We start from the raw sequence: 27,553 nt of genomic DNA, 5'->3' as shown, positions 1-27,553 counted from the left end.
GGGGGGCTCAAGAAGCTTAGCGAGTAAGTGGGGGGGGGGCTCAAGAACTTTAGCGAGTAAGTGTGGGGGGGGGGGGGCTCAAGAAGTTTAGCGAGTAAGTGGGGGGGGCCTCAAGAAGCTTAGCGAGTAAGTGTGGGGGGGGGGGGGGGGGCTCAAGAAGCTTAGCGAGTAAGTGTGGGGGGGGGGGGCTCAAGAAGGTTAGCGAGTAAGTGGGGGGGGGGGGGGCTCAAGAAGCTTAGCGAGTAAGTGTGGGGGGGGGGGGGCTCAAGAAGCTTAGCGAGTAAGTGTGGGGGGGGGGGGGGGGCTCAAGAAGGTTAGCGAGTAAGTGGGGGGGGGGGGGGCTCAAGAAGCTTAGCGAGTAAGTGTGGGGGGGGGGGGGGCTCAAGAAGCTTAGCGAGTAAGTGGGGGGGGGGGGCTCAAGAACTTTAGCGAGTAAGTGGGGGGAGGGGGCTCAAGAAGCTTAGCGAGTAAGTGTGGGGGGGGGGGGGGGCTCAAGAAGCTTAGCGAGTAAGTGTGGGGGGGGGGGGGCTCAAGAAGCTTAGCGAGTAAGTGGGGGGGGGGGGCTCAAGAACTTTAGCGAGTAAGTGGGGGGAGGGGGCTCAAGAAGCTTAGCGAGTAAGTGTGGGGGGGGGGGGGGGGCTCAAGAAGCTTAGCGAGTAAGTGTGGGGGGGGGGGGCTCAAGAAGCTTAGCGAGTAAGTGGGGGGGGGGGGCTCAAGAACTTTAGCGAGTAAGTGGGGGGGGGGGGCTCAAGAAGCTTAGCGAGTAAGTGGGGGGGGGGGGGGCTCAAGAAGCTTAGCGAGTAAGTGGGGGGGGGGTCAAGAACTTTAGCGAGTAAGTGGGGGGGGGGGCTCAAGAAGCTTAGCGAGTAAGTGGGGGGGGGGGCTCAAGAAGCTTAGGGAGTAAGTGGGGGGGGGGGCTCAAGAAGCTTAGCGAGTAAGTGGGGGGGGGGGTGGGGGCTCAAGAAGCTTAGCGAGTAAGTGGGGGGGGGGGGGCTCAAGAAGCTTAGCGAGTAAGTGGGGGGGGGGGGGCTCAAGAAGCTTAGCGAGTAAGTGGGGGGGGGGGGCTCAAGAAGCTTAGCGAGTAAGTGGGGGGGGGGGCTCAAGAAGCTTAGCGAGTAAGTAGGGGGCTCAAGAAGCTTAGCGAGTAAGTGGGGGGGGGGGGCTCAAGAAGCTTAGCGAGTAAGTGGGGGGGGGGGGCTCAAGAAGCTTAGCGAGTAAGTGGGGGGGGGGGCTCAAGAAGCTTAGCGAGTAAGTGGGGGGGGGGGGGCTCAAGAAGCTTAGCGAGTAAGTGGGGGGGGGGGGGCTCAAGAAGCTTAGCGAGTAAGTGGGGGGGGGGGGGCTCAAGAAGCTTAGCGAGTAAGTGGGGGGGGGGGGCTCAAGAAGTTTAGCGAGTAAGTGGGGGGGGGGCTCAAGAAGCTTAGCGAGTAAGTGGGGGGGGGGGCTCAAGAAGCTTAGCGAGTAAGTGGGGGGGGGGGGGCTCAAGAAGCTTAGCGAGTAAGTGGGGGGGGGGGGGCTCAAGAAGCTTAGCGAGTAAGTGTGGGGGGGGGGGGGGCTCAAGAAGCTTAGCGAGTAAGTGGGGGGGGGGGGGGGCTCAAGAACTTTAGCGAGTAAGTGGGGGGGGGGGCTCAAGAAGCTTAGCTAGTAAGTGGGGGGAGGGGGGGGGGCTCAAGAACTTTAGCGAGTAAGTGGGGGGGGGGGCTCAAGAAGCTTAGCGAGTAAGTGGGGGGGGGGGGGGCTCAAGAAGCTTAGCGAGTAAGTGGGGGGGGGGGGCTCAAGAAGTTTAGCGAGTAAGTGTGGGGAGGGGGGGGGGGGGGTCAAGAACTTTAGCGAGTAAGTGGGGGGGGGGGCTCAAGAAGCTTAGCGAGTAAGTGGGGGGGGGGGGCTCAAGAACTTTAGCGAGTAAGTGTGGGGGGGGGGGCTCAAGAAGTTTAGCGAGTAAGTGGGGGGGGGGGGGGGGGCTCAAGAACTTTAGCGAGTAAGTGTGGGGGGGGGGGGCTCAAGAACTTTAGCGAGTAAGTGGGGGGGGGGGCTCAAGAAGCTTAGCGAGTAAGTGGGGGGAGGGGGGGGGCTCAAGAACTTTAGCGAGTAAGTGGGGGGGGGGCTCAAGAAGCTTAGCGAGTAAGTGGGGGGGGGGGGGGCTCAAGAAGCTTAGCGAGTAAGTGGGGGGGGGGGGGGGCTCAAGAACTTTAGCGAGTAAGTGGGGGGGGGGGCTCAAGAACTTTAGCGAGTAAGTGGGGGGGGGGGCTCAAGAAGCTTAGCGAGTAAGTGGGGGGGGGGGCTCAAGAAGCTTAGCGAGTAAGTGTGGGGGGGGGGGGGTCAAGAACTTTAGCGAGTAAGTGGGGGGGGGGGCCTCAAGAAGCTTAGCGAGTAAGTGGGGGGGGGGGGGGCTCAAGAAGCTTAGCGAGTAAGTGTGGGGGGGGGGCTCAAGAAGCTTAGCGAGTAAGTGGGGGGGGGGGGGGGGCTCAAGAAGCTTAGCGAGTAAGTGGGGGGGGGGGGGCTCAAGAAGCTTAGCGAGTAAGTGGGGGGGGTCAAGAACTTTAGCGAGTAAGTGGGGGGGGGGGGGGGCTCAAGAAGCTTAGCGAGTAAGTGGGGGGGGGGCCTCAAGAAGCTTAGCGAGTAAGTGGGGGGGGGGGCTCAAGAAGCTTAGGGAGTAAGTGGGGGGGGCTCAAGAAGCTTAGCGAGTAAGTGGGGGGAAGGGGGGGCTCAAGAAGTTTAGCGAGTAAGTGGGGGGGGCTCAAGAAGCTTAGCGAGTAAGTGGGGGGGGGGCTCAAGAAGCTTAGCGAGTAAGTGGGGGGGGGGGGCCTCAAGAAGCTTAGCGAGTAAGTGGGGGGGGGGGCTCAAGAAGCTTAGCGAGTAAGTGGGGGGGGGGGGGCTCAAGAAGTTTAGCGAGTAAGTGGGGGGGGGGGGGGCTCAAGAAGCTTAGCGAGTAAGTGGGGGGGGGGGCTCAAGAAGCTTAGCGAGTAAGTGTGGGGGGGGGGGCTCAAGAAGTTTAGCGAGTAAGTGGGGGGGGGGGGCTCAAGAAGCTTAGCGAGTAAGTGGGGGGGGGGGGGGGCTCAAGAAGTTTAGCGAGTAAGTGGGGGGGGGGGCTCAAGAAGCTTAGCGAGTAAGTGGGGGGGGGGGGGGGGCTCAAGAAGCTTAGCGAGTAAGTGGGGGGGGGGGGGGCTCAAGAAGTTTAGCGAGTAAGTGGGGGGGGGGCTCAAGAAGCTTAGCGAGTAAGTGGGGGGGGGGGGGGCCTCAAGAAGCTTAGCGAGTAAGTGGGGGGGGGGGGGGGCTCAAGAAGCTTAGCGAGTAAGTGGGGGGGGGCTCAAGAAGCTTAGCGAGTAAGTGGGGGGGGGGGGGCTCAAGAACTTTAGCGAGTAAGTGGGGGGGGGCCTCAAGAAGCTTAGCGAGTAAGTGGGGGGGGCCTCAAGAAGCTTAGCGAGTAAGTGGGGGGGGGGTCAAGAACTTTAGCGAGTAAGTGGGGGGGGGGGGCTCAAGAAGCTTAGCGAGTAAGTGGGGGGGGCCTCAAGAAGCTTAGCGAGTAAGTGGGGGGGGGTCAAGAACTTTAGCGAGTAAGTGTGCAGACACATTGTGCTAACAGATTGTTGCTTGTTGCAGACACATTGTGCTAACAGGTTGTTGCTTGTTGCAGACACATTGTGCTAACAGGTTGTTGCTTGTTGCAGACACATTGTGCTAACAGGTTGTTGCTTGTTGCAGACACATTGTGCTAACAGGTTGTTGCTTGTTGCAGACACATTGTGCTAACAGGTTGTTGCTTGTTGCAGACACATTGTGCTAACAGATTGTTGCTTGTTGCAGACACATTGTGCTAACAGGTTGTTGCTTGTTGCAGACACATTGTGCTAACAGGTTGTTGCTTGTTGCAGACACATTGTGCTAACAGGTTGTTGCTTGTTGCAGACACATTGTGCTAACAGGTTGTTGCTTGTTGCAGACACATTGTGCTAACAGGTTGTTGCTTGTTGCAGACACATTGTGCTAACAGATTGTTGCTTATTGCAGACACATTGTGCTAACAGGTTGTTGCTTGTTGCAGACACATTGTGCTAACAGGTTGTTGCTTGTTGCAGACACATTGTGCTAACAGGTTGTTGCTTGTTGCAGACACATCACAGCAGAAAAATGCCAAGAGGAAGGGGAAACAGCTCAGCTCAAAGTTACAATCAAAGACGTGCCCAATGTGAGTACCTACTGGTGTGTGTCTGATGGTTGGCACATGATGTTTGATGTCATGGTTGGCCCAAGATGTTTGATGTTATGGTTGGCACAAGATGTTTGATGTCATTAAATGTCTCCCCCCCCCCCCTGTTGCAGGTGTGTGAACTTAGCATCACCAGGGGTGCCACTCATTTGTTAAATGTCTCCCCCCCCCCCCGCCCAGAGTCTGTTACAGGTGTGTGAACTTAGCATCACCAACCAGTGTCATTAAATGTCTCCCCCCCCTCCCCCCAGAGTCTGTTGCAGGTGTGTGAACTTAGCATCACCAACCAGTGTCATTAAATGTCTCCCCCCCCCTCCCCCCAGAGTCTGTTGCAGGTGTGTGAACTTAGCATCACCAACCAGTGTCATTAAATGTCTCCCCCCCCCCCCCCCCCCCGCCAGAGTCTGTTACAGGTGTGTGAACTTAGCATCACCAGGGGTGCCACTCATTTGTTAAATGTCTCCCCCCCCCCCCCCCGCCCAGAGTCTGTTGCAGGTGTGTGAACTTAGCATCACCAACCAGTGTCATTAAATGCCCCCCCCCCCCCGCCCCGCCCAGAGTCTGTTGCAGGTGTGTGAACTTAGCATCACCAACCAGTGTCATTAAATGTCTCCCCCCCCCCCCCCCCCGCCAGAGTCTGTTACAGGTGTGTGAACTTAGCATCACCAGGGGTGCCACTCATTTGTTAAATGTCTCCCCCCCCCCCCCCCCGCCCAGAGTCTGTTGCAGGTGTGTGAACTTAGCATCACCAACCAGTGTCATTAAATGCCCCCCCCCCGCCCCGCCCAGAGTCTGTTGCAGGTGTGTGAACTTAGCATCACCAACCAGTGTCATTAAATGTCTCCCCCCCCCCAGAGTCTGTTACAGGTGTGTGAACTTAGCATCACCAACCAGTGTTATTAAATGTCTCCCCCCCCCCCTCCCCCCAGAGTCTGTTACAGGTGTGTGAACTTAGCATCACCAACCAGTGTCATTAAATGTCTCCCACCCCCCCCCCCTCCCCCCAGAGTCTGTTACAGGTGTGTGAACTTAGCATCACCAACCAGTGTCATTAAATGTCTCCCACCCCCCCCCCCTCCCCCCAGAGTCTGTTACAGGTGTGTGAACTTAGCATCACCAACCAGTGTCATTAAATGTCTCCCACCCCCCCCCCCCCTCCCCCCAGAGTCTGTTACAGGTGTGTGAACTTAGCATCACCAACCAGTGTCATTAAATGTCTCCCCCCCCCTCCCCCCCTACGTTTAGAGTCTGTTGCAGGTGTGTGAACTTAGCATCACCAACCAGTGTCATTAAATGTCTCCCCCCCTCCCCTCCCCCCAGAGTCTGTTACAGGTGTGTGAACTTAGCATCACCAACCAGTGTCATTAAATGTCTCTCCCCCCCCCCAGTGTCTGTTACAGGTGTGTGAACTTAGCATCACCAACCAGTGTCATTAAATGTCTCCCACCCCCCCCCCCCCCCCTCCCCCCAGAGTCTGTTACAGGTGTGTGAACTTAGCATCACCAACCAGTGTCATTAAATGTCTCCCCCCCCCCCCAGAGTCTGTTACAGGTGTGTGAACTTAGCATCACCAACCAGTGTCATTAAATGTCTCCCCCCCCCCCCCCCCCAGAGTCTGTTACAGGTGTGTGAACTTAGCATCACCAACCAGTGTCATTAAATGTCTCCCACCTCCCCTCCCCCCAGAATCTGTTGCAGGTGTGTGAACTTAGCATCACCAACCAGTGTCATTAAATGTCTCCCCCTCCCCCCAGAGTCTGTTACAGGTGTGTGAACTTAGCATCACCAACCAGTGTCATTAAATGTCTCCCACCCCCCCTCCCCCCCAGAGTCTGTTACAGGTGTGTGAACTTAGCATCACCAACCAGTGTCATTAAATGTCTCCCACCCCCCCCCTCCCCCCCAGAGTCTGTTACAGGTGTGTGAACTTAACATCACCAACCAGACCCAGGCAAGTGACGTGCTGCAGGCGTGTCTCCAGCAGCTCCAGATCCAGGTCAGTCACACTTTGACCTCACTCGCCACACACACACACCACACCACGCTGACCACACACACCACACTGACCACACACACACCACACCACGCTGATCACACCACACCATGCTGATCACACACACCACACTGACCTCACACACACCACACTGACCTCACACACACCACACTGACCACACTAACCACACACACCACACTGACCACACACACCACATGCACTACACGCTGACCTAACACACAGACAACATTGACCACACACACCACACTGACCACACACACACCACTGACCACATACTCAATCCACACTGACCACACACACACCACACTGACCACGCACACCACACTAACCACACACACTACACTAATCACACACACCACACACTGACCATAGACTACACAGACCACACACACACCATATTAACCACACACCACACTGACCACACACACCACATTAACCACACACACTACACAAACCACACACACCCCACTGATCACACACACCACACTGACCTCACACACACCACACTGACCTCATACACACCACACTGACCACACACACCACACTGACCACACACACCACACTGAACACACACACCACATTGACCACACTAACCACACACACCACACTGAACACACTAACCACACACACCACACTGACCACACACACCACACTAACCACAAACACCACACTGACCACACACACCACACTGACCACACTGACCACACTAACCACACACACCACACTGACCACACTGACCACACTAACCACACACACCACACTGAACACACTAACCACAAACACCACACTGACCACACACACCACACTGACCACAAACACACCACATTAACCACACAAACACCACACTGAACACACTAACCACACACACCTCACTGACCTCACACACACCACACTGACCACACATACCACACACACACCACATTAACCACACACACACTACACAAACCACACTGACCTCACTCAAGACACACACACCACACTGACCACACACACCACACTAACCACACACCACTCACACACACCCGCCACAGTGACCACACCACACACTGACCACACACACCACATTAACCATACACACCACACTGACCACTCACACCACACTGACCACACACACACCACATTAACCACACACACACACACTACATTAACGACATGCACACCACACTGACCACACACACCACACTGACCACACACACCACACTGACCACACACACACACCACACTGACCACACACACACCTCACTGACCACACACACCACACTGACCACACACACCACACTGACCACACACCACACTGACCACACACACTATATTAACCACACACACCACATTAACTATACACAACACTGACCACACATTTGATTTAACACTGACCAAACACAGCACACAAAACACTGACCTGACACATGATGTGACAGTTTTTACTAACTTCTCTCCTGCAGGTAACAAAACTCTGACCTGACACATGACAGTTTTGACTAACTTCTCTCCTGCAGGTAACAAAACTCTGACCTGACACATGATGTGACAGTTTTTACTAACTTCTCTCCTGCAGGTAACAAAACTCTGACCTGACACATGATGTGACAGTTTTGACTAACTTCTCTCCTGCAGGTAACAAAACTCTGACCTGACACATGATGTGACAGTTTTGACTAACTTCTCTCCTGCAGGTAACAAAACTCTGACCTGACACATGATGTGACAGTTTTGACTAACTTCTCTCCTGCAGGTGACAAAACACAGACCTGACACATGATGTGACAGTTTTGACTAACTTCTCTCCTGCAGGTAACAAAACTCTGACCTGACACATGATGTGACAGTTTTGACTAACTTCTCTCCTGCAGGTAACAAAACACAGACCTGACACATGATGTGACAGTTTTGACTAACTTCTCTCCTGCAGGTAACAAAACACAGACCTGACACATGATGTGACAGTTTTGACTAACTTCTCTCCTGCAGGTAACAAAACTCTGACCTGACACATGATGTGACAGTTTTGACTAACTTCTCTCCTGCAGGTAACAAAACTCTGACCTGACACATGATGTGACAGTTTTGACTAACTTCTCTCCTGCAGGTAACAAAACACAAACCTGACACATGATGTGACAGTTTTGACTAACTTCTCTCCTGCAGGTAACAAAACTCTGACCTGACACATGATGTGACAGTTTTGACTAACTTCTCTCCTGCAGGTAACAAAACTCTGACCTGACACATGATGTGACAGTTTTGACTAACTTCTCTCCTGCAGGTAACAAAACACAGACCTGACACATGATGTGACAGTTTTGACTAACTTCTCTCCTGCAGGTAACAAAACTCTGACCTGACACATGATGTGACAGTTTTGACTAACTTCTCTCCTGCAGGTAACAAAACTCTGACCTGACACATGATGTGACAGTTTTGACTAACTTCTCTCCTGCAGGTAACAAAACACAGACCTGACACATGATGTGACAGTTTTGACTAACTTCTCTCCTGCAGGTAACAAAACTCTGACCTGACACATGATGTGACAGTTTTGACTAACTTCTCTCCTGCAGGTAACAAAACTCTGACCTGACACATGATGTGACAGTTTTGACTAACTTCTCTCCTGCAGGTGACAAAACACAGACCTGACACATGATGTGACAGTTTTGACTAACTTCTCTCCTGCAGGTAACAAAACTCTGACCTGACACATGATGTGACAGTTTTGACTAACTTCTCTCCTGCAGGTAACAAAACACAGACCTGACACATGATGTGACAGTTTTGACTAACTTCTCTCCTGCAGGTAACAAAACACAGACCTGACACATGATGTGACAGTTTTGACTAACTTCTCTCCTGCAGGTAACAAAACTCTGACCTGACACATGATGTGACAGTTTTGACTAACTTCTCTCCTGCAGGTAACAAAACACAGACCTGAGACATGATGTGACAGTTTTGACTAACTTCTCTCCTGCAGGTAACAAAACACAGACCTGAGACATGATGTGACAGTTTTGACTAACTTCTCTCCTGCAGGTAACTGAGGTCAAAGATCATCAGCTTTGGGTTCTGCACAGCAGGGACGGCACGCCCTACCCCCTCATTGGTGAGTGGCTAATCCACCCTACCCCCTCATTGGTGAGTGGCTAATCCACCCTACCCCCTCATTGGTGAGTGGCTAATCCACCCTACCCCCTCATTGGTGAGTGGCTAATCCACCCTACCCCCTCATTGGTGAGTGGCTAATCCACCCTACCCCCTCATTATTGAGTGGCTAATCCACCCTACCCCCTCATTGGTGAGTGGCTAATCCACCCTACCCCCTCATTGGTGAGTGGCTAATCCACCCTACCCCCTCATTGGTGAGTGGCTAATCCACCCTACCCCCTCATTGGTGAGTGGCTAATCCACCCTACCCCCTCATTGGTGAGTGGCTAATCCACCCTACCCCCTCATTGGTGAGTGGCTAATCCACCCTACCCCCTCATTGGTGAGTGGCTAATCCACCCTACCCCCTCATTGGTGAGTGGCTAATCCACCCTACCCCCTCATTGGTGAGTGGCTAATCCACCCTACCCCCTCATTATTGAGTGGCTAATCCACCCTACCCCCTCATTGGTGAGTGGCTAATCCACCCTACCCCCTCATTGGTGAGTGGCTAATCCACCCTACCCCCTCATTGGTGAGTGGCTAATCCACCCTACCCCCTCATTGGTGAGTGGCTAATCCACCCTACCCCCTCATTGGTGAGTGGCTAATCCACCCTACCACCCCCCCGCCCTCATTTGTGAGTGGCTAATTTTATGAAAAAAAAGTAAATTTTTAAAAATAAAAGAAACTTTTGATATCCACCATCATATAAAACTGTACTTAAGCAATTTTGGAAAGCCTGACTTATCAGGTATATTGTTTGTCAGCTCAGAAACAGCCCAAGCTTTCTAATTATTTCAATGGATGCAGCCGTGACAAGTTGGGTATTGGTAAATTGCGAGATGCGAAATGGGAAGGCGGTAAATTGCGAGAACAAAATATGAGACATGCCTGTATCACTCAGAGTTTCTTCCAGGCATCTCTTCAGAATTTTTTTTACCGCCCCCCCCCCCCCCCGAAAATATATACTTTTAACAGTGTCCGCCTCCCCCCCCCCCCCTGAAGAAAGTGTACCGCCCAACCCCCCCCCCCCCCCCCCAAAAAAAATTCAAGTGCCCCCCCCCCCTCGGAGAAACAAGTCTGGAAGAAACACTGGTATCACTGGTGGGTAATTAACGAAACCTAATGTGGCAAAATCTTTTTTAAAAAAAAAAACCTATTTTTATCCATGTCAACAATAATGATCAAACCCAACTCGTCAATCGTAATAATAATAAAACTTATGTGATCATTATCTGCTCCCTTTTGTGCCAATGAACTGAAAGCTCCCTCTACAATATCCCTGACAGTCCCCCAATAATTCTGTCTCTGCCTCCTCATCCTGCGCATCAACGTCACTCTTGGCCTTCACTGTGTGTGTGTGTGTATATATATATATATATATATATATATATATATATATATATATATATATATATATATATATATATACATGGCCTCCATATATATATCATTTCGTCAGCCCTGACTGAAACAGTACTTAAGTACTTATAGGCTTTTGAGAAACCGAAAGTGGAGTAAGTACCATTTCAGGTTACTGGAAATCACTTAACAGTTGGTAGAAAACTACAAATTCGATACGCAGTCTTTATTATAAGTATAAGAAAATTCGTCAAGGGGTCGTCCATAAATGACGTCACACTCGTAGGGGTGGGGGGGGGTCCGTAATTTTGTGACGGTGTATGACGAGGGGGAGGGGGGGGGGGGGGTTCAGATGGTGTGAAGTCACTTTTTTGCATTATAAAAAAGCAATGTTAGAAAACGAGTTTTAGCCATTACTTCGCGATTTAGAAAACGGTTTTAAAAAATTATAATAGGAGTTGATGAAAATAATCTATGTTGACAGAGTTCTGACAAGATTTCGGAAAAATATAGATTTTTTAAGAAAAATTCAACAGCATTTTTGAGGGAGGTAGTAGGCTGAGGTGTGACGCCATTTTAGGGGGGGGGGGTCTGACTTTTTGTGACGACGTGTGACGGAGGGGAGGGGAGGTAAAAAATCGTCAAAACAGCATGACGTCATTTATGGATGACCCCCCCCCCCCCCCCCCAGCCTAGCTGAAACAGTACTCAAATGATAGTGTTTACGCACACTAACTTAGACTGACAAGATTTCAAAATATTTTTTGAAAAAAAAAACCCGCCCTCTCCACGGTAATTGTGTATACTGTATAGTGTGTACAATAGTATAAATCATCTTGTTTAAATAAATTACGTTTCTTGTGTAGCCATGACCTATATCTTGTGTAGGTTACTTACATTTCTTGTGTAGCCATGACATACATATTAGGAGGACCTTAGATTTTTGAATATCGATAATGAACGCATTCTCGAGCTGACGAAGAATAACGATTGTAGGAAAAAAAGTCACAGGTAAAAAAAAACACAGGAAAAAAAAAACACAGAAAAAAAGTCACAGGAAAAAAAGTCACAGGGAAAAAAAGTCACAGGAAAAAAAGTCACAAATATATATTTGCATATTTGTTAATACTTTTATGTATTTAATATTTAGTGAGTGCAAATTAACTTAGGATTAATTAAATGTAATGTAATGTGTGTAGGCTGTATACGCATAGGAATTTTTATAATTCATCTAAAAATATTTATTATGAAGTATGTAGATTGTAATTATGTTAAACTTAAGATTAGTAGCATTTAATAGAATGCTCCAAAGTCCACGGTTTTCATCGTGTTTTTTTTAAAATACCAATATTAAATTACCGTGAAATGGTAAGTTCATCTGACTTGCTGCCCTCAAGTCATGGCAACAATAGTTATGTTTAGTTCAACCACCTTTACTGCCCACATTTATCACGCTCATTACATAACAAAACTTAGGATCAAAAGCCGACAAGGTTCAAAGGCTGTCATTGACGCGTAACGTCAACAACACAAAATATGTTCGGACAATGCCTACAGAGGAGAGGCCGACCAGAGAATAGCCTACGGCAAAATTTGCCTAAATTTCTTTTATAATTAACTTTTCTACCGCGTATTTAACTAAATACGTAACAAGTTGAGATTGTTGTGTAAATTATCTTTGAGTATTTTTACTTACAATTGTTATAAATCATAATGCTTTTAACGTCTATAAATAATTTATGCTATCAAAAAATACAACCCACAACAATAAACATACAAAATTTTACAATTCTTAACAAATTAATAAAAATATTTCTAAAAAGATTTTTGTGACTTTTTTTCTGTGACGTTATTTCTGTCTGTCATCTGGTGCTAGGGCCTTGTCGTGGCTTGGCAGCTTGCGTACCCTGACGACCCCCAGAGCTATACCAGCAGGAGTGTTAACTCCTGGCAGGTTCAACCAAGCTGGGAAGGTCTGCGCGGGTAGGGGTCAGACGAAAGCTAGCACCCTGGTCCTCCAGGTTGGGGGTTGAGCATAAGGCTAGCAACCTTATCTCGTAAAACAAATTACCCGCTACAGAAACGCAGACAGAGAGAAACAAAGACAGCTCGGACCAGGGGAAAAATGGATCTCCCGATGGAGAATTTATGAAGCCGGGTGGTGAAAGCCAATATGTATTGGAAACCACCAGGTCGACCACCATTATTTCCACTAGGACCACCATCAATATTGGAGCTTGGAATGTCCGCACGATGTACGAAGCTGGAAAAGCAACCCAAGTAGCAGCAGAAATGAGACGCTATAAAATAGCTATCCTGGGTGTCAGCGAATCAAGGTGGACTGGCTCAGGACAAAAAAGGCTGATATCAGGAGAGCTACTGCTGTACTCAGGTCATGAGGATGAAAATGCACCACATACTCAAGGAGTTGCACTCATGCTATCAAATCAAGCACAAAGGGCTCTCATCGGATGGGAGGCACACTGCCCGCGGATCATAACAGCTACCTTTAAAACTAAAATAAGACGAATAAACATGGACATAATACAGGCCTACGCCCCAACAAATGACAGCAAAGAGGAGGACAAAGACGAATTCTACAACAGGCTAATGACCATTATCCAGAACCGCCCAAGAAGAAACATCCTTATACTCATGGGCGACTTCAATGCTAAGATTGGAAGCGACAACAGAGGATATGAAGAATGTATGGGACAGCAGGGTTTAGGTGAGATGAACGAAAACGGAGAAAGATTTGCTGACTTGTGTGCCACAAATAATTTAGTCATTGGTGGTAGTCTCTTTCATCATAAAAGGATACATAAAGCTACTTGGGTATCACCCGACCTATCTACAGAAAACCAGATAGACCATATATGTATCATAAAAAAGTTCAGGAGATCACTTCAGGATGTACGCGTCAAGAGAGGAGCTGATGTTGCTTCAGACCATCACCTACTGGTAGCTAAAGTAAAACTCAAGCTGAAGAAAAACATGTTGGAAAACAAAAGGAAATACAGGTACAACACAGGCCTGCTAAAGGACCCATCTAAACTCAACGAATTTAAACTTCATATGTCCAATAGGTTCCAGGTACTACAAGAACTAATAGAAGAAGAGACGATAGAGGAAACATGGGAAAAAACTAAAAGTATATTAACATCAACATGCGAAGAAGTGCTAGGCCCTATCAAAAGACAAGCGAAGGAATGGATATCAGCAGATACCATGAAAATTATTGAAGAGAGAAAAAGAAAGAAGGTAACATTAAACAACAGCCGCACACGGGCTACGAAATTAAAAGCACTGGAAGAATACACCGAAACGAACAAAAATGTAAAGAAACACATAAGGAAAGACAAACGGAGCTATTTGGAACTGCTGGCAAGAGAAGCGGAAGAAGCACTGTACCATGGTAATATTAGGGACGTGTACAATACAATTAAGAAGATATCTGGTAAGTACAGTAAGCCAGAGAGGCCAGTGAAAACCAAAGATGGAAAGACAATACCTGATGCGGAAGGACAGATGAAGAGATGGGTGGAACATTTTGAAGAACTACTGAATAGACCAACACCAGAGTGCACGCAAGACATACCACCAGCTGAAAGTGACCTCCCTATAGACTGCAACCCACCTTCAAAAGAAGAGATACATAGAGCTATAAAGCAGCTGAAAAATTGGAAGGCTCCAGGAATAGATGGTATACCGGCAGAAGCACTGACAGCAGATATAGAAACTAGCACCACACTACTATACACACTCTTCAAGAAAATCTGGGAAGATGAACAAATACCAGAGGAGTGGAAGGAGGGACTACTCATAAAGCTTCCAAAGAAAGGCGATCTTAGTGCATGCTCTAACTATAGAGGGATAACACTTTTGTCCATCCCAGGCAAAGTCTTCAACAGAATATTATTAAACAGAATGAAGGAAGCCATAGATCCCCAGCTTCGAGATCAACAGGCGGGCTTTAGGAAGGAAAGGTCATGCATAGACCAAATTGCTACCCTGCGCATCATCATTGAACAGACCCAAGAGTGGAACTCATCTCTCTATATTAATTTCATAGACTATGAGAAGGCCTTTGATAGCCTGGATAGGCAGTCAATGTGGAAATTGTTGAGACACTACGGGGTGCCACAGAAAATAGTCAACATTATTATGTCTTCATATGAAGGTCTCAAGTGTAGAGTAGTGCATGGCCAACAGACTACAGAGGCCTTCCCAGTACGGACCGGAGTAAGGCAGGGTTGCCTACTTTCACCATTCCTGTTCCTACTGGCCATAGACTGGGTTATGAAGATGTCAACAGAGAAAACGCGAAACGGTATACAGTGGACATTGTGGAGCCAGCTGGATGACCTGGACTTTGCTGACGACCTGGCCCTCCTTTCTCACACACAACAGCAAATGCAGGATAAAACCAACAGGGTTGCAAATTTTTCTACAAGCCTGGGTCTGAACATCCACAGAGGGAAAAGTAAAGTTCTCAAAGTCAATACATCAAACAACAACCCTATAACACTGGCAGAAGAAGCCCTAGAAGAAGTGGATAGATTCACCTACCTTGGAAGTATTGTTGATAAGCAGGGTGGGACAGAAGCAGACATAAAAATAAGGACGGGTAAGGCAAGAGCAGTCTTCAACCAACTAAAAAATGTTTGGGGTTCGGGAGATTTAACCCTTAGAATAAAAATCCGGATCTTCAACACACTAGTAAAACCTGTTTTACTCTATGGAGCTGAGACATGGAGAATAACTGCTATAAATAAGAAGAAAATACAATCATTTATAAACGCATGTCTCAGAAAGATCCTGCGAATTCGCTGGCCTAAAACCATCAGAAATGATGTTCTATGGCAACGGACAAATCAACTGCCAGTGGAAGTAGAGATCCTCCAGAGAAAATGGAAATGGATTGGCCACACACTCAGGAAGCCTGTATCCAGCATAACAAGACAGGCCCTCACCTGGAATCCACAAGGCAGGAGGAAGAGAGGCAGACCAAGAAAGACCTGGAGACGTGACCTGGAAGAAGACACCAAGAAGATTGGATACACCTGGGGACAGTTGGAGAGACTAGCCCTGGACAGAGACGTCTGGAAAGCTCTTGTCAGCGGCCTATGTCCCAGTAGGGACGACAGGCAAACATGACATGACATGATTTCTGTGACTTTTTTTCCGATAAAATTTTTCCACTGTGACTTTTTTTCTGTGACTTTTTTTCCTAGCAAAAACTGTGACTTTTTTTCTGTTTTTTTTTTTCCTGTGACTTTTTTTCCGTTTACCAGAATAACATGGCCCCACACAGAAAGTTATCGGCTCGGTTTGATGAACCTCATCCTGGACTTCCGTATGGGTCAAGGTTATTCGTGTAGCAAAGTGTTGGGTGGGTTTGGTAGAACGGAGTAGCCAGCAGTTTGTGTCAGGTAGATGGAACTAGACCGGCGGACCCAAACAATGGTATCAGCCACTGATTGGTTGGCAGGAGGGCAGTGAAGCGTGTCTGCTGTGTACCCCGGTCTGCTGGTGTGTCGGGTCAACAGTTGAGTGGCCAAGTGAACACTGCTCGGTCTTGTGCTCGACCACTCAATGGCCGAAATTCAATCGGTGTGTTTAGTGGTTAGTTCAACAGGCCGGACGAGAATAGCGTTGTAGGATGGTTTCATATACGTTCTCATCGTCTTCACAACTTACATAGTTTCGGCCAACTGATAGTTTCGGCCAACTGGTAGCTTCGGCCAACTGGTAGTTTCGGCCAACTGGTAGTTTCGGCCAACTGGTAGTTTAGGCCAACTGATAGTTTCGGCCAACTGATTGTCCTGCACTTGATGCAGCTGGACTAGTGTGTACAACGGATCACCATGTAGTATAACTAAGAGGTTAGCGGCGACCAAAGTTGCCGGCTGTGAAATGGACGAGAGCCAGTGAGCATGCTGCACCTGGATTTATGGAACATGTTCACACCCAAGGCTGCCCTTAGGCCGGCTAAGAGCCTGCCTGTGCTGCACTTTGCGGAACACGCCAATCCAGGACCGGATAGTAAGTTTCATTGGGCCCAAGCATAGTGACCGGAGGGTCGGCCCGATTTTTCTTGTGGAGGGTGGGGGACAACACTGGCTAAACATTTTATACAGGCCACATTGTAGCTTATGTTTTCTAATTGATTCTCCGGGGAGGGGGAGGGGGGGAAACCACTGCTCATGGCTTACACACCCCCTTCCCCGGCAATTATTGTTAAAAAGAAACGGTGGGCGAGAAGTTCTAGGATTAAGTACGGTAATGTATTTTGTAAATGTAGGCCTAACCTACAAGTTTACAACTTTACTTTGGAAGCGGCTAAGTTGGCTAATGAAAATCGTCCATCCTTCCCCTTTAGCATGACAAATTAGTTCAATTAAAAATGTGTTTATTTTATGGTTATCATTATCTACGCGACGTTTCTCATTGAAAATGCGAGTAAACATGGCGTTACTACTGTTACTTTATAATAAATAGTAAACTAGGCCATGTGCTCTTTAATAGTTAAAGTTTATTTATCTGTCAAGTTTTTGAGAACAAACTACTTACAAAGTGTGTTTTTTTCTTTTTTAAAAATATTATGCATTCACTTGTCTGGATATAGATCTAGATCCTTTTGCCAATCGTTTGTCTTACTAAAATTGAAATGTTGGCTTAATATTAAATGATAATGTAGAATCTAGTGTACCAATAAAAATGTTTTTTTTTTAAGTTGATTACCAGTATGAGTAACCCTTATGGCCCTTATTAGATTCTAGATCTAGATCTAGATCTAGATTCTACTTCTAGTAACTATTAGATCTAGAATTCTAGATCTATACTTTACTATAGTAAACTTTAGTTTTTTATTAAATATTTAAGATTCTATTTGGACACGCCTTGTTTTAATATTCTAGATCTATCTAGATCTAGTCTCTATAGTCTAGCTCTATTTTTCTGTATATTTCCAGGCCAAATTTCTTAAATTATTCCTAGTGAAGTCGTTTTTTTTTTTAAACTGAAAAGATGCCAAAACACTTAATAATCACGTCATCTATCAAACTTCAATGGTTTGAATAATCATAATGCGTGGGCTACTAATCTAGAAGTAGAGAATCTAGTCTAGTCTGATCTTGCTTGACTAAGTAGCTATCATCTCACTATCTCTGTTGTCAGGACAGTCAAGCACTGACCACGTTTGATCTCAATTCTAAATCTAGCTGGCCACGGTCTCTGATATCAGAGAGATTGATAAAGCTAGTAGTAACGGATATCACCAAACATTCCTGATAAACTAGAGTAACAATGACATAATTTATTAATATAGTGTATTCTTTTCAAAAGAAATGTATACTAGATTTCTAGATCTAGATTCTATTTCTAGTCAGTCAAAACGTAGGCATGGGAAAGTTTTACTTTACAATTAAAGTTTTAAAATGAAATATATTTTATAAACATAGGTAATTATTGGTAGGCTATACAAATTTATTTCTGTTTTGATAATAATAGTACCACTTAGGGCCTACTGAAGTTAAAATATTTAAATAAATTTTATTTGAAAATAATAAAACTCTTCAGCTTGCTCTAAATATTTTTTGTTTTGTCGCTACTGGGTGAGTTAATTATTTTTCCTCATAAAATAATGAAGATTAATATTTTATTTCAGGTCATGAAACGCCATTTTCTATCAAATTTTGCCAGGCACGAGAGTTCCTCCGCTCAAAATCAGGAGAGCATGACTTGGGTGCTGCTGTGCCAAAATGTGAATTTTTTCTCAAACAGAAAAAATCAAAAAAGCATTCCCTAGGTAGATCTAAATTTTTAAAAAATGTCAGTTATTTTTTAAGGATAGATCTTTGACTTGACTGTTGTCAATTTAGCTTTTGGATGTCAGGTTTTAGCTTGTGTTGATTTGAACACAATCTAAGTATAAGCTGCATCAACAGAGCATTTGAAAGACTGTAATCATGTTCTGATTTGTACTAATGATCCGTTACTTTTCTCAACAGAGGGTCTTCCCCAGAAGTCAATGAAGAAGAACAAAAAGTCCCCGAATTTTTTGAATTTTTTTAAACGAACAAAACAGCAAAGTTTAGTATTTGGTCAGCCACTATCTGAAATATGCAATGAGAATGACAACTATGATCCTCCAGAATCAATTATTGTAAGTGATTAAATCATCATATATTTTTAAAAATACTGGATGTGTGACCCCATTTGATCTTTGTATAAGTACTATAAGCAACCTCGTGCTGTCTTGTTGCAGCAACTGATGGTGCTGGTGTACAACCAGGGCCCTAATATCAGCGGGATTCTGAGACGTGGCAACAATGCTTCACTCGGAAAGGAAGTTAAAGAGAAAATTTGCACTGGCAGTAAGTTTGAACTGGAAGATCATCATGCCCCTACTGCTGCTTCTGTCTTCAAGGTAATTTACATCATGCCCCTACTGCTGCTTCTGTCTTCAAGGTAATTTACATCATGCCCCACTGCTGTTAAGAATTTTTTTTCACAAAAATACGGGCAATATTAGTGAAATTAAATCTAATTAAAATGCCTGTACTGTTGAATCTGGCTTTACTTTATTTATAATGTAATTATCAAAAGAGAAAGCAGCTTCAGAGACTATGTTGAATTTTTTTTAGGCTTGGAAAAGTTGTTTTAGCAAGTGTTAAAAACCATTTATGCTCTAACCCACCATTACCAAACAGAACCGTGCTCTAACCCACCATTACCAAACAGAACCGTGCTCTAACCCACCATTACCAAACAGAACCGTGCTCTAACCTACCATTACCAAACAGAACCGTGCTCTAACCTACCATTACCAAACAGAACCGTGCTCTAGTATAACCCACCATTACCAAACAGAACCGTGCTCTAACCTACCATTACCAAACAGAACCGTGCTCTAACCTACCATTACCAAACAGAACCGTGCTCTAACCTACCATTACCAAACAGAACCGTGCTCTAGTATAACCCACCATTACCAAACAGAACCGTGCTCTAACCTACCATTACCAAACAGAACCGTGCTCTAACCCACCATTACCAAACAGAACCGTGCTCTAACCCACCATTACCAAACAGAACCGTGCTCTAACCCACCATTACCAAACAGAACCGTGCTCTAACCTACCATTACCAAACAGAACCGTGCTCTAACCTACCATTACCAAACAGAACCGTGCTCTAACCTACCATTACCAAACAGAACCGTGCTCTAACCTACCATTACCAAACAGAACCGTGCTCTAACCTACCATTACCAAACAGAACCGTGCTCTAACCTACCATTACCAAGCAGAACCGTGCTCTAACCTACCATTACCAAGCAGAACCGTGCTCTAACCTACCATTACCAAGCAGAACCGTGCTCTAACCTACCATTACCAAACAGAACCGTGCTCTAACCTACCATTACCAAACAGAACCGTGCTCTAACCTACCATTACCAAGCAGAACCGTGCTCTAAACTACCATTACCAAACAGAACCGTGCTCTAACCTACCATTACCAAACAGAACCGTGCTCTAACCTACCATTACCAAACAGAACCGTGCTCTAACCTACCATTACCAAACAGAACCGTGCTCTAACCTACCATTACCAAACAGAACCGTGCTCTAACCTACCATTACCAAACAGAACCGTGCTCTAACCTACCATTACCAAACAGAACCGTGCTCTAACCTACCATTACCAAACAGAACCGTGCTCTAACCTACCATTACCAAACAGAACCGTGCTCTAACCTACCATTACCAAACAGAACCGTGCTCTAACCTACCATTACCAAACAGAACCGTGCTCTAACCTACCATTACCAAACAGAACCGTGCTCTAACCTACCATTACCAAACAGAACCGTGCTCTAACCTACCATTACCAAACAGAACCGTGCTCTAACCTACCATTACCAAACAGAACCGTGCTCTAACCTACCATTACCAAACAGAACCGTGCTCTAACCTACCATTACCAAACAGAACCGTGCTCTAACCTACCATTACCAAACAGAACCGTGCTCTAACCTACCATTACCAAACAGAACCGTGCTCTAACCTACCATTACCAAACAGAACCGTGCTCTAACCTACCATTACCAAGCTGTTCATTCTGTGTCCCTGGAGGTTTGTTGTAGAAAAATATTGTCTTGTTTGTTTTAGGAGTTCATTCGGTGTGTCCCTGAAGGTTTGTTGTTGAAAAGGCTACATGATGATTGGCTGCAGATAAAGAAAGATGACCCAGAGGATGTTAAGATCAGAAAAATTAAAACGTAATTTTTTAAAATTTTATCTTTATCATGAGATTGTTACAGTAGCCTAAAGTTAAATGGATTTCTGATGAATGTTTTTTGAGTGAGGTTAAAAATGTGTCTCTGTCCACAGTGTTTTGGACAAGCTGCCCCCAGCTCACTACAGAGTTGTCAAACTGACCATCTGTCTTCTGCAACACCTGGCCAAGTTCAGTGCTAAAACCAACATGGGAGCCACCAACCTGGCAACATGCATAGCTCCATCTTTCTGCACACCTCAAGTGCGGGATGGACCCAGGGGGAAGAACAGTAACGCTGCACTCCAACATTCAGTCTTTGAAATCACTAATGTGTTTACTCCCTTAATTTCCTTCATGATCCTCAAGCATGTAGAAATATTTGGTCAAGACATTCTCTCAATGTTCACCAAATATGGTTGTCAGAGCTCACCAGCTGTCAATTTGACTGAAGATAAAGGTGATGTCCCTCGTCAGCCCCCTCTAGTGGATGAGGATGAAACACTGGAGGAAGAGGAAGAAGAAGAACTAAAGGGAAAAATCTTGCTTTCCCATCAGAGAAGAGTTTCCAACTTCCAGCTGGATTCTGGGACAGACTCAGACAGCATGCATAGTTTACTCAGCATGCCCGACACAGGAAGTGAGTGGTTACACTTTTCTTTGTGTGGGGCTAAGTGGTTAGGACATGAGTCTTGTAGGACATTGTGGTCAGTGAGTGTCTTGTAGGACATTGTGGTCAGTGGGTGTCTTGTAGGACATTGTGGTCAGTGGGTCTTGTAGGACATTGTGGTCAGTGAGTGTCTTGTAGGACATTGTGGTCAGTGAGTGTCTTGTAGGACATTGTGGTCAATGAGTGTCTTGTAGGACATTGTGGTCAATGAATATCTTGTAGGACATTGTGGTCAGTGGGTCTTGTAGGACATTGTGGTCAGTGAGTGTCTTGTAGGACATTGTGGTCAGTGAGTGTCTTGTAGGACATTGTGGTCAGTGAGTGTCTTGTAGGACATTGTGGTCAATGAGTGTCTTGTAGGACATTGTGGTCAATGAATATCTTGTAGGACATTGTGGTCAGTGGGTCTTGTAGGACATTGTGGTCAATGAGTGTCTTGTAGGACATTGTGGTCAATGAGTGTCTTGTAGGACATTGTGGTCAGTGAGTGTCTTGTAGGACATTGTGGTCAGTGGGTCTTGTAGGACATTGTGGTCAGTGGGTCTTGTAGGACATTGTGGTCAGTGGGTCTTGTAGGACATTGTGGTGTGTCCTGTGCGACATTATGGTTAGTGTATATTGCTAAATACTTTTTAACGTAAGTGTTAATTTTTTAAAACATTATTTTAAAAAAGTGTTGTGGATGAAAAATGCATCGTCTTTTCGCCCAGCCATAGGGAAAGTAATTTTTGATGCCCGGGCCTGTAGATGGTTAACAACCTTTATTGCTAACAAATGTTCTTTGTGATTTAACCTTTATTGCTAACAAATGTTCTTTGTGATTTAACCTTTATTGCTAACAAATGTTCTTTGTGATTTAACCTTTATTGCTAACAAATGTTCTTTGTGATTTAACCTTTATTGCTAACAAATGTTCTTTGTGATTTAACCTTTATTGCTAACAAATGTTCTTTGTGATTTAACCTTTATTGCTAACAAATGTTCTTTGTGATTTAACCTTTATTGCTAACAAATGTTCTTTGTGATTTAACCTTTATTGCTAACAAATGTTCTTTGTGATTTAACCTTTATTGCTAACAAATGTTCCTTGTCTTTCCCCAGTGGGTTTGAGACAAGATGACTCCTCCATTGACAGCTTTGCTGACAGAGAGCTGCTGTCTAGTGAAATGGAGTCCAGCCCTAAGGCCAGCAAATCCCACCTGTCACCAACCAACCTGAGTCGGGACTCTGGTCTAACCCTTAGTGACACTCAACTTTATGACGAGGAAACTGGCTTGACACTCAGTGACACCCAACTATATGAGGACATTTTCTCAAAGCATGCCAGACTGGAGCAATTCCAGTACCCTGATGCACTTAGTATTGATTCCAACCAAAACACCCATTTCATTGACACACCAGAACTTGCTGCTCCCCTAAGGAAAGTCTCTGGGAAGAAATCAAGAAAAGCTCATCCAGTCCACTCTAGCTCTGTGGACCAACTAGCAGCAATCAAGCACAGTGCTTCAACTAGACAGCTAGACTCCAGTCATGACTGGCGCAAACAAACTTCTTTAGACAAAGAAAACACTTTTTTATGGGAGGAGGCTGAGCACAGATCAGCTGACTTGCACGTGCCAAGCACTGATATGGGAACTTTAGTCAAGTCTGAGAGTGGTCATTTCTTTTTCAATGATTTGCCTGTCATCACTGACCACTATAGCCCCGTGACAACTGAGCCCTACAGGCCATCAGCATTCAAACCCCAGCACAGGTTCCTGAGGCAGTCATCAGTCACAGAGGCCACGCCACCTGCCTCTCCTGGCAGTCTCTTGCAGACTTCACAGCAGGCTCAGCTTGAACAATCACTCAATTCAACTGTTACAGAGAGCCCTCCTGTCAATTCAACTGTTACAGAGAGCCCTCCTGTCAATTCAACTGTTACAGAGAGCCCTCCTGTCAATTCAACTGGTACAGAGAGCCCTCCTGTCAATTCAACTGGTACAGAGAGCCCTCCTGTCAATTCAACTGGTACAGAGAGCCCTCCTGTCAATTCAACTGTTACAGAGAGCCCTCCTGTCAATTCAAAGATTAAATCTCGTGGTTTAAGCCAATCCACTTTTAATTTAGCTGAATTATCTCCTCCAGAGCTTGGTTTCCCCACCAGGAACACATCTGTTAGGTCTGGAAAGTTCCATGAAGCAGAGGAAATTCATCTGGGTCGACGCCCCCAGTTTAAAGTCTCCATTCCTGAAGAGCCATCAAGTGAGGCAGTCATGAGGAGAGTCCACCTGCTGACTGGCTCCCCTCCTCCTAATGTCATATTAAAAAGTTTATCCAAGCAGGTCACAAATCAGTTCCAGTTTTCTAAACGTTTGGAAACACTGGACTTAAATTCACAAGGGGAACTTTCAAGCCATTTCTCACATTCCAAGTCTTTCAAAAAATCAAATTCCAGTTTGTCTGCATCTTCCAAAGCTGGCATTGTGACATGTTCTGACATTGTGACATGTTCTGACATTGTGACATGTTCTGACACGTGTGACAAACCTCCAGGCTACCAGCAGGCTGTACAGAGAAAGCTCAAGCAGAAAATCCCTGTGCAAATAACAATAGAAGATACAGAAAAACAAAGGGAGGCAAGCGCACGAGCTAAAGCCTTGTATGAACAGTCTCTCCAGATCTACAATCAGCAAGGGCAGTATGGCAGTTCACATGAACGAGGAGGGCAGTATGGCAGTTCACATGAACGAGGAGGGCAATATGGCAGTTCACATGAACGAGCAGGGCAGTATGGCAGTTCACATGAACGAGCAGGGCAGTATGGCAGTTCACATGAACGAGCAGGGCAGTATGGCAGTTCACATGAACGAGCAGGGCAGTATGGCAGTTCACATGAACGAGCAGGGCAGTATGGCAGTTCACATGAACGAGCAGGGCAGTATGACAGTTCACATGAACGAGGAGGGCAGTATGGCAGTTCACATGAACGAGCAGGGCAGTATGGCAGTTCACATGAACGAGCAGGGCAGTATGGCAGTTCACATGAACGAGCAGGGCAGTATGACAGTTCACATGAACGAGCAGGGCAGTATGGCAGTTCACATGAACGAGGAGGGCAGTATGGCAGTTCACATGAACGAGCAGGGCAGTATGGCAGTTCACATGAAGAGCACAGCTCTAGTAGACTGTCAGGCAGAAGTGAAAAAGTAGCCAGGTCCCTGCCGGATGTGTCAGCTGGCCAGCCATTGCCTTCAGGATTACCAAAGTTGCTACCAGCAATGGTCAGCTTGTCAGACTGTGTACAAGAGGAGCCCCAGCACCCTTCCAGCACTAGTTCTAGGCTGGCATCCACCCTCAAGCATTCTCATTCTTTTGGGGCATGCTCTGATATTAGTAACTCTAGTAATGGAAGTGTCTCATCAGTCACAAGCAGTGAGGAGGATGGGGATGTGTACAAACAAGAATCTCAATCCATCATTGAGCTGCAAGAGCTACCAATTCATTTTCTCAATAAAAAAACACCAAAGCAATTGTACTTAGAGTCAATTGAGGAATTTGAAACAAAACAAAAGCAATCTTCCCATTGCTCCCCGTTATCCAAGAGTTTTTCTAAGCTTTCAGTGAGCACAAGAGAGGGGGTGAAAGAAGTGCCATCAGGACAGCCTGGTCAGGCTCCACTTGAAGGGCAGACCAGCAACACAGCCAGCAGCTCGGAGCACCATGAAAACTTTCTCAAGGCCAAGTCTTACTTTCATCAGTCAAAGCTTCCAATGAAAAGTTTGATCAAACATTCTGCATCATCTCCTTCAATTCCAATGCTGTTTACCCAGGAGAAGCAGCTGCATGAACCGCAAGCTGCAGCTTTTGGTCAAGAACACAAATCTGTGGGGAAACCCAAGCCTGTCCCTACAAACCCTACAGCCAAACCTGTCCCTACAAACCCTACAGCCAAACCTGTCCCTACAAACCCTACAGCCAAACCTGTCCCTACAAACCCTACAGCCAAACCAGTCCCTACAAACCCTACAGCCAAACCTCTCCCTACAGTCAGTGCAGCCAAGCCTACTATTGCAGCTGCCAAGAGCAAGAAGAAACCTGAACTGCCTTGGAGTGTTAAAGACTTGAAATCTAAATGGGATAAAACCAATGTAACAGATGCATCAAGTTGCTCTCCTTTCTACAAGAAACAAAAAGCTCTCCAAGACCATCTTCACAGCACCAAGAGCAGATCTGAACATGAGGACACATCAGCCAACTCTCAGATAGCTTACATTTAACCAGGCTGGTTCACTTGTAGCTTACACTTAACCAGGCTGGTTCACTTGTAGCTTACACTTAACCAGGCTGGTTCACTTGTAGCTTACACTTAACCAGGCTGGTTCACTTGTAGCTTACACTTAACCAGACTGATTCACTTGTAGCTTACATTTAACCCTTCTGGTTCACTTGATCTAGTAAAGCAACATAACCAGTTTGAATGGTTCCAACAAATGCCATAAACTGAGCAATCTTTTGTGAGTAGAAACAAGCGGTTTTAATTAGTTCAATTCTGTGACTTGTGGAGTAACTGGTGTATTGATGTATCAGACAGCCACTGGTGTATTGATGTATCAGACAGCCACTGGTGTATTGATGTATCAGACAGCCACTGGTGTATTGATGTATCAGACAGCCACTGGTGTATTAATGTATCAGACAGCCACTTGTGTATTAATGTATCAGACAGCAACTGGTGTATTGATGTATCAGACAGCAACTGGCGTATTGATGTATCAGACAGCAACTGGCGTATTGATGTATCAGACAACCACTGGCGTATTGATGTATCAGACAGCCACTGGCGTATTGATGTATCAGACAGCCACTGGCGTATTGATGTATCAGACAGCCACTGGCGTATTGATGTATCAGACAGCCACTGGCGTATTGATGTATCAGACAGCCACTGGCGTATTGATGTATCAGACAGCCACTGGCGTATTGATGTATCAGACAGCCACTGGCGTATTGATGTATCAGACAGCCACTGGCGTATTGATGTATCAGACAGCCACTGGCGTATTGATGTATCAGACAGCCACTGGCGTATTGATGTATCAGACAGCCACTGGCGTATTGATGTATTTGACCGCAACTTTTGGGGGAAAACTTACTGGTTATTGCCTTAATTATTATATTTAATTATACATACTGAATAATACTCTCTAAATAAGCATATTTTTAAAAATAGATTCATTTTCTTTTCACTATTTACATTATCTGCATTTTTGTAAAAGTATTTTTTTAATGTACATAGAAAATGTGTAAAAAACTAGATTGTTCCATGTAGATACTTGTTGAGATCACACAACAGAACTCTGGTGGGAAATGTTTTTATAAGCTGTTTTTGAACAATTTTTAAAAACTTCACGCTAAAAATCAATTTTAGAATTCTCAAAATTAGGTGTGGTTGGGTATCTGACTTAATACATGTATGTTAAAAAAGGAGCATAATTAGAATGACAAATTTGTAAGAAATGCTCTAGCTTTAAAATTGTGACTATCTGCAGACCACAATTACCTCATCTTTTAGTATTACACTCATCATTCTTTCTGCATTCATCTGTATAGCCTATACACTACAATAGTGAATCAAATCGCTTGCTTCTCAACTCTACTGTTATCCTGGTCTAGCTGACCAGTCAATGGGTTGGTCTAGCTGACCAGTCAATGGGTTGGTCTAGCTGACCAGTCAATGGGTTGGTCTAGCTGACCAGTCAATGGGTTGGTCTAGCTGACCAGTCAATGGGTTGGAGTATTTGGTGCTTCTCTTCTATTTATTCATTCCAATTGTTTATATTTATGTTCATAATTGCTGGGTCCGCCATTTTTGTCAATAAAACTTTTTGTTACCATG

General features: G+C 45.9%; 1 protein-coding gene across 1 annotated transcript; it reads left to right on the top strand.

Annotated features, from left to right (window-relative positions):
* Positions 1 to 4,107: 4,107 nt before the first annotated feature.
* LOC131939567 (uncharacterized) lies at positions 4,108 to 27,553 on the top strand (the record flags this gene model as incomplete). The annotated part of the gene is made up of 9 exons (XM_059297959.1): positions 4,108 to 4,183; positions 6,111 to 6,200; positions 9,249 to 9,318; positions 18,394 to 18,534; positions 18,737 to 18,891; positions 18,994 to 19,155; positions 20,900 to 21,009; positions 21,122 to 21,645; positions 22,777 to 27,553. Coding segments are annotated over 9 exons (4,486 nt in total), but the record flags the coding sequence as incomplete, so codon positions are not given.

Source organism: Physella acuta, unplaced genomic scaffold (genome assembly GCF_028476545.2).
Source record: "Physella acuta isolate Inbredline_101_S28 unplaced genomic scaffold, ASM2847654v3 ptg000283l, whole genome shotgun sequence".
Taxonomy (NCBI): domain Eukaryota; kingdom Metazoa; phylum Mollusca; class Gastropoda; family Physidae; genus Physella; species Physella acuta.
Note: the sequence above shows the minus strand (reverse complement) of the source record. Positions and strands in the feature narration are given on the sequence as shown.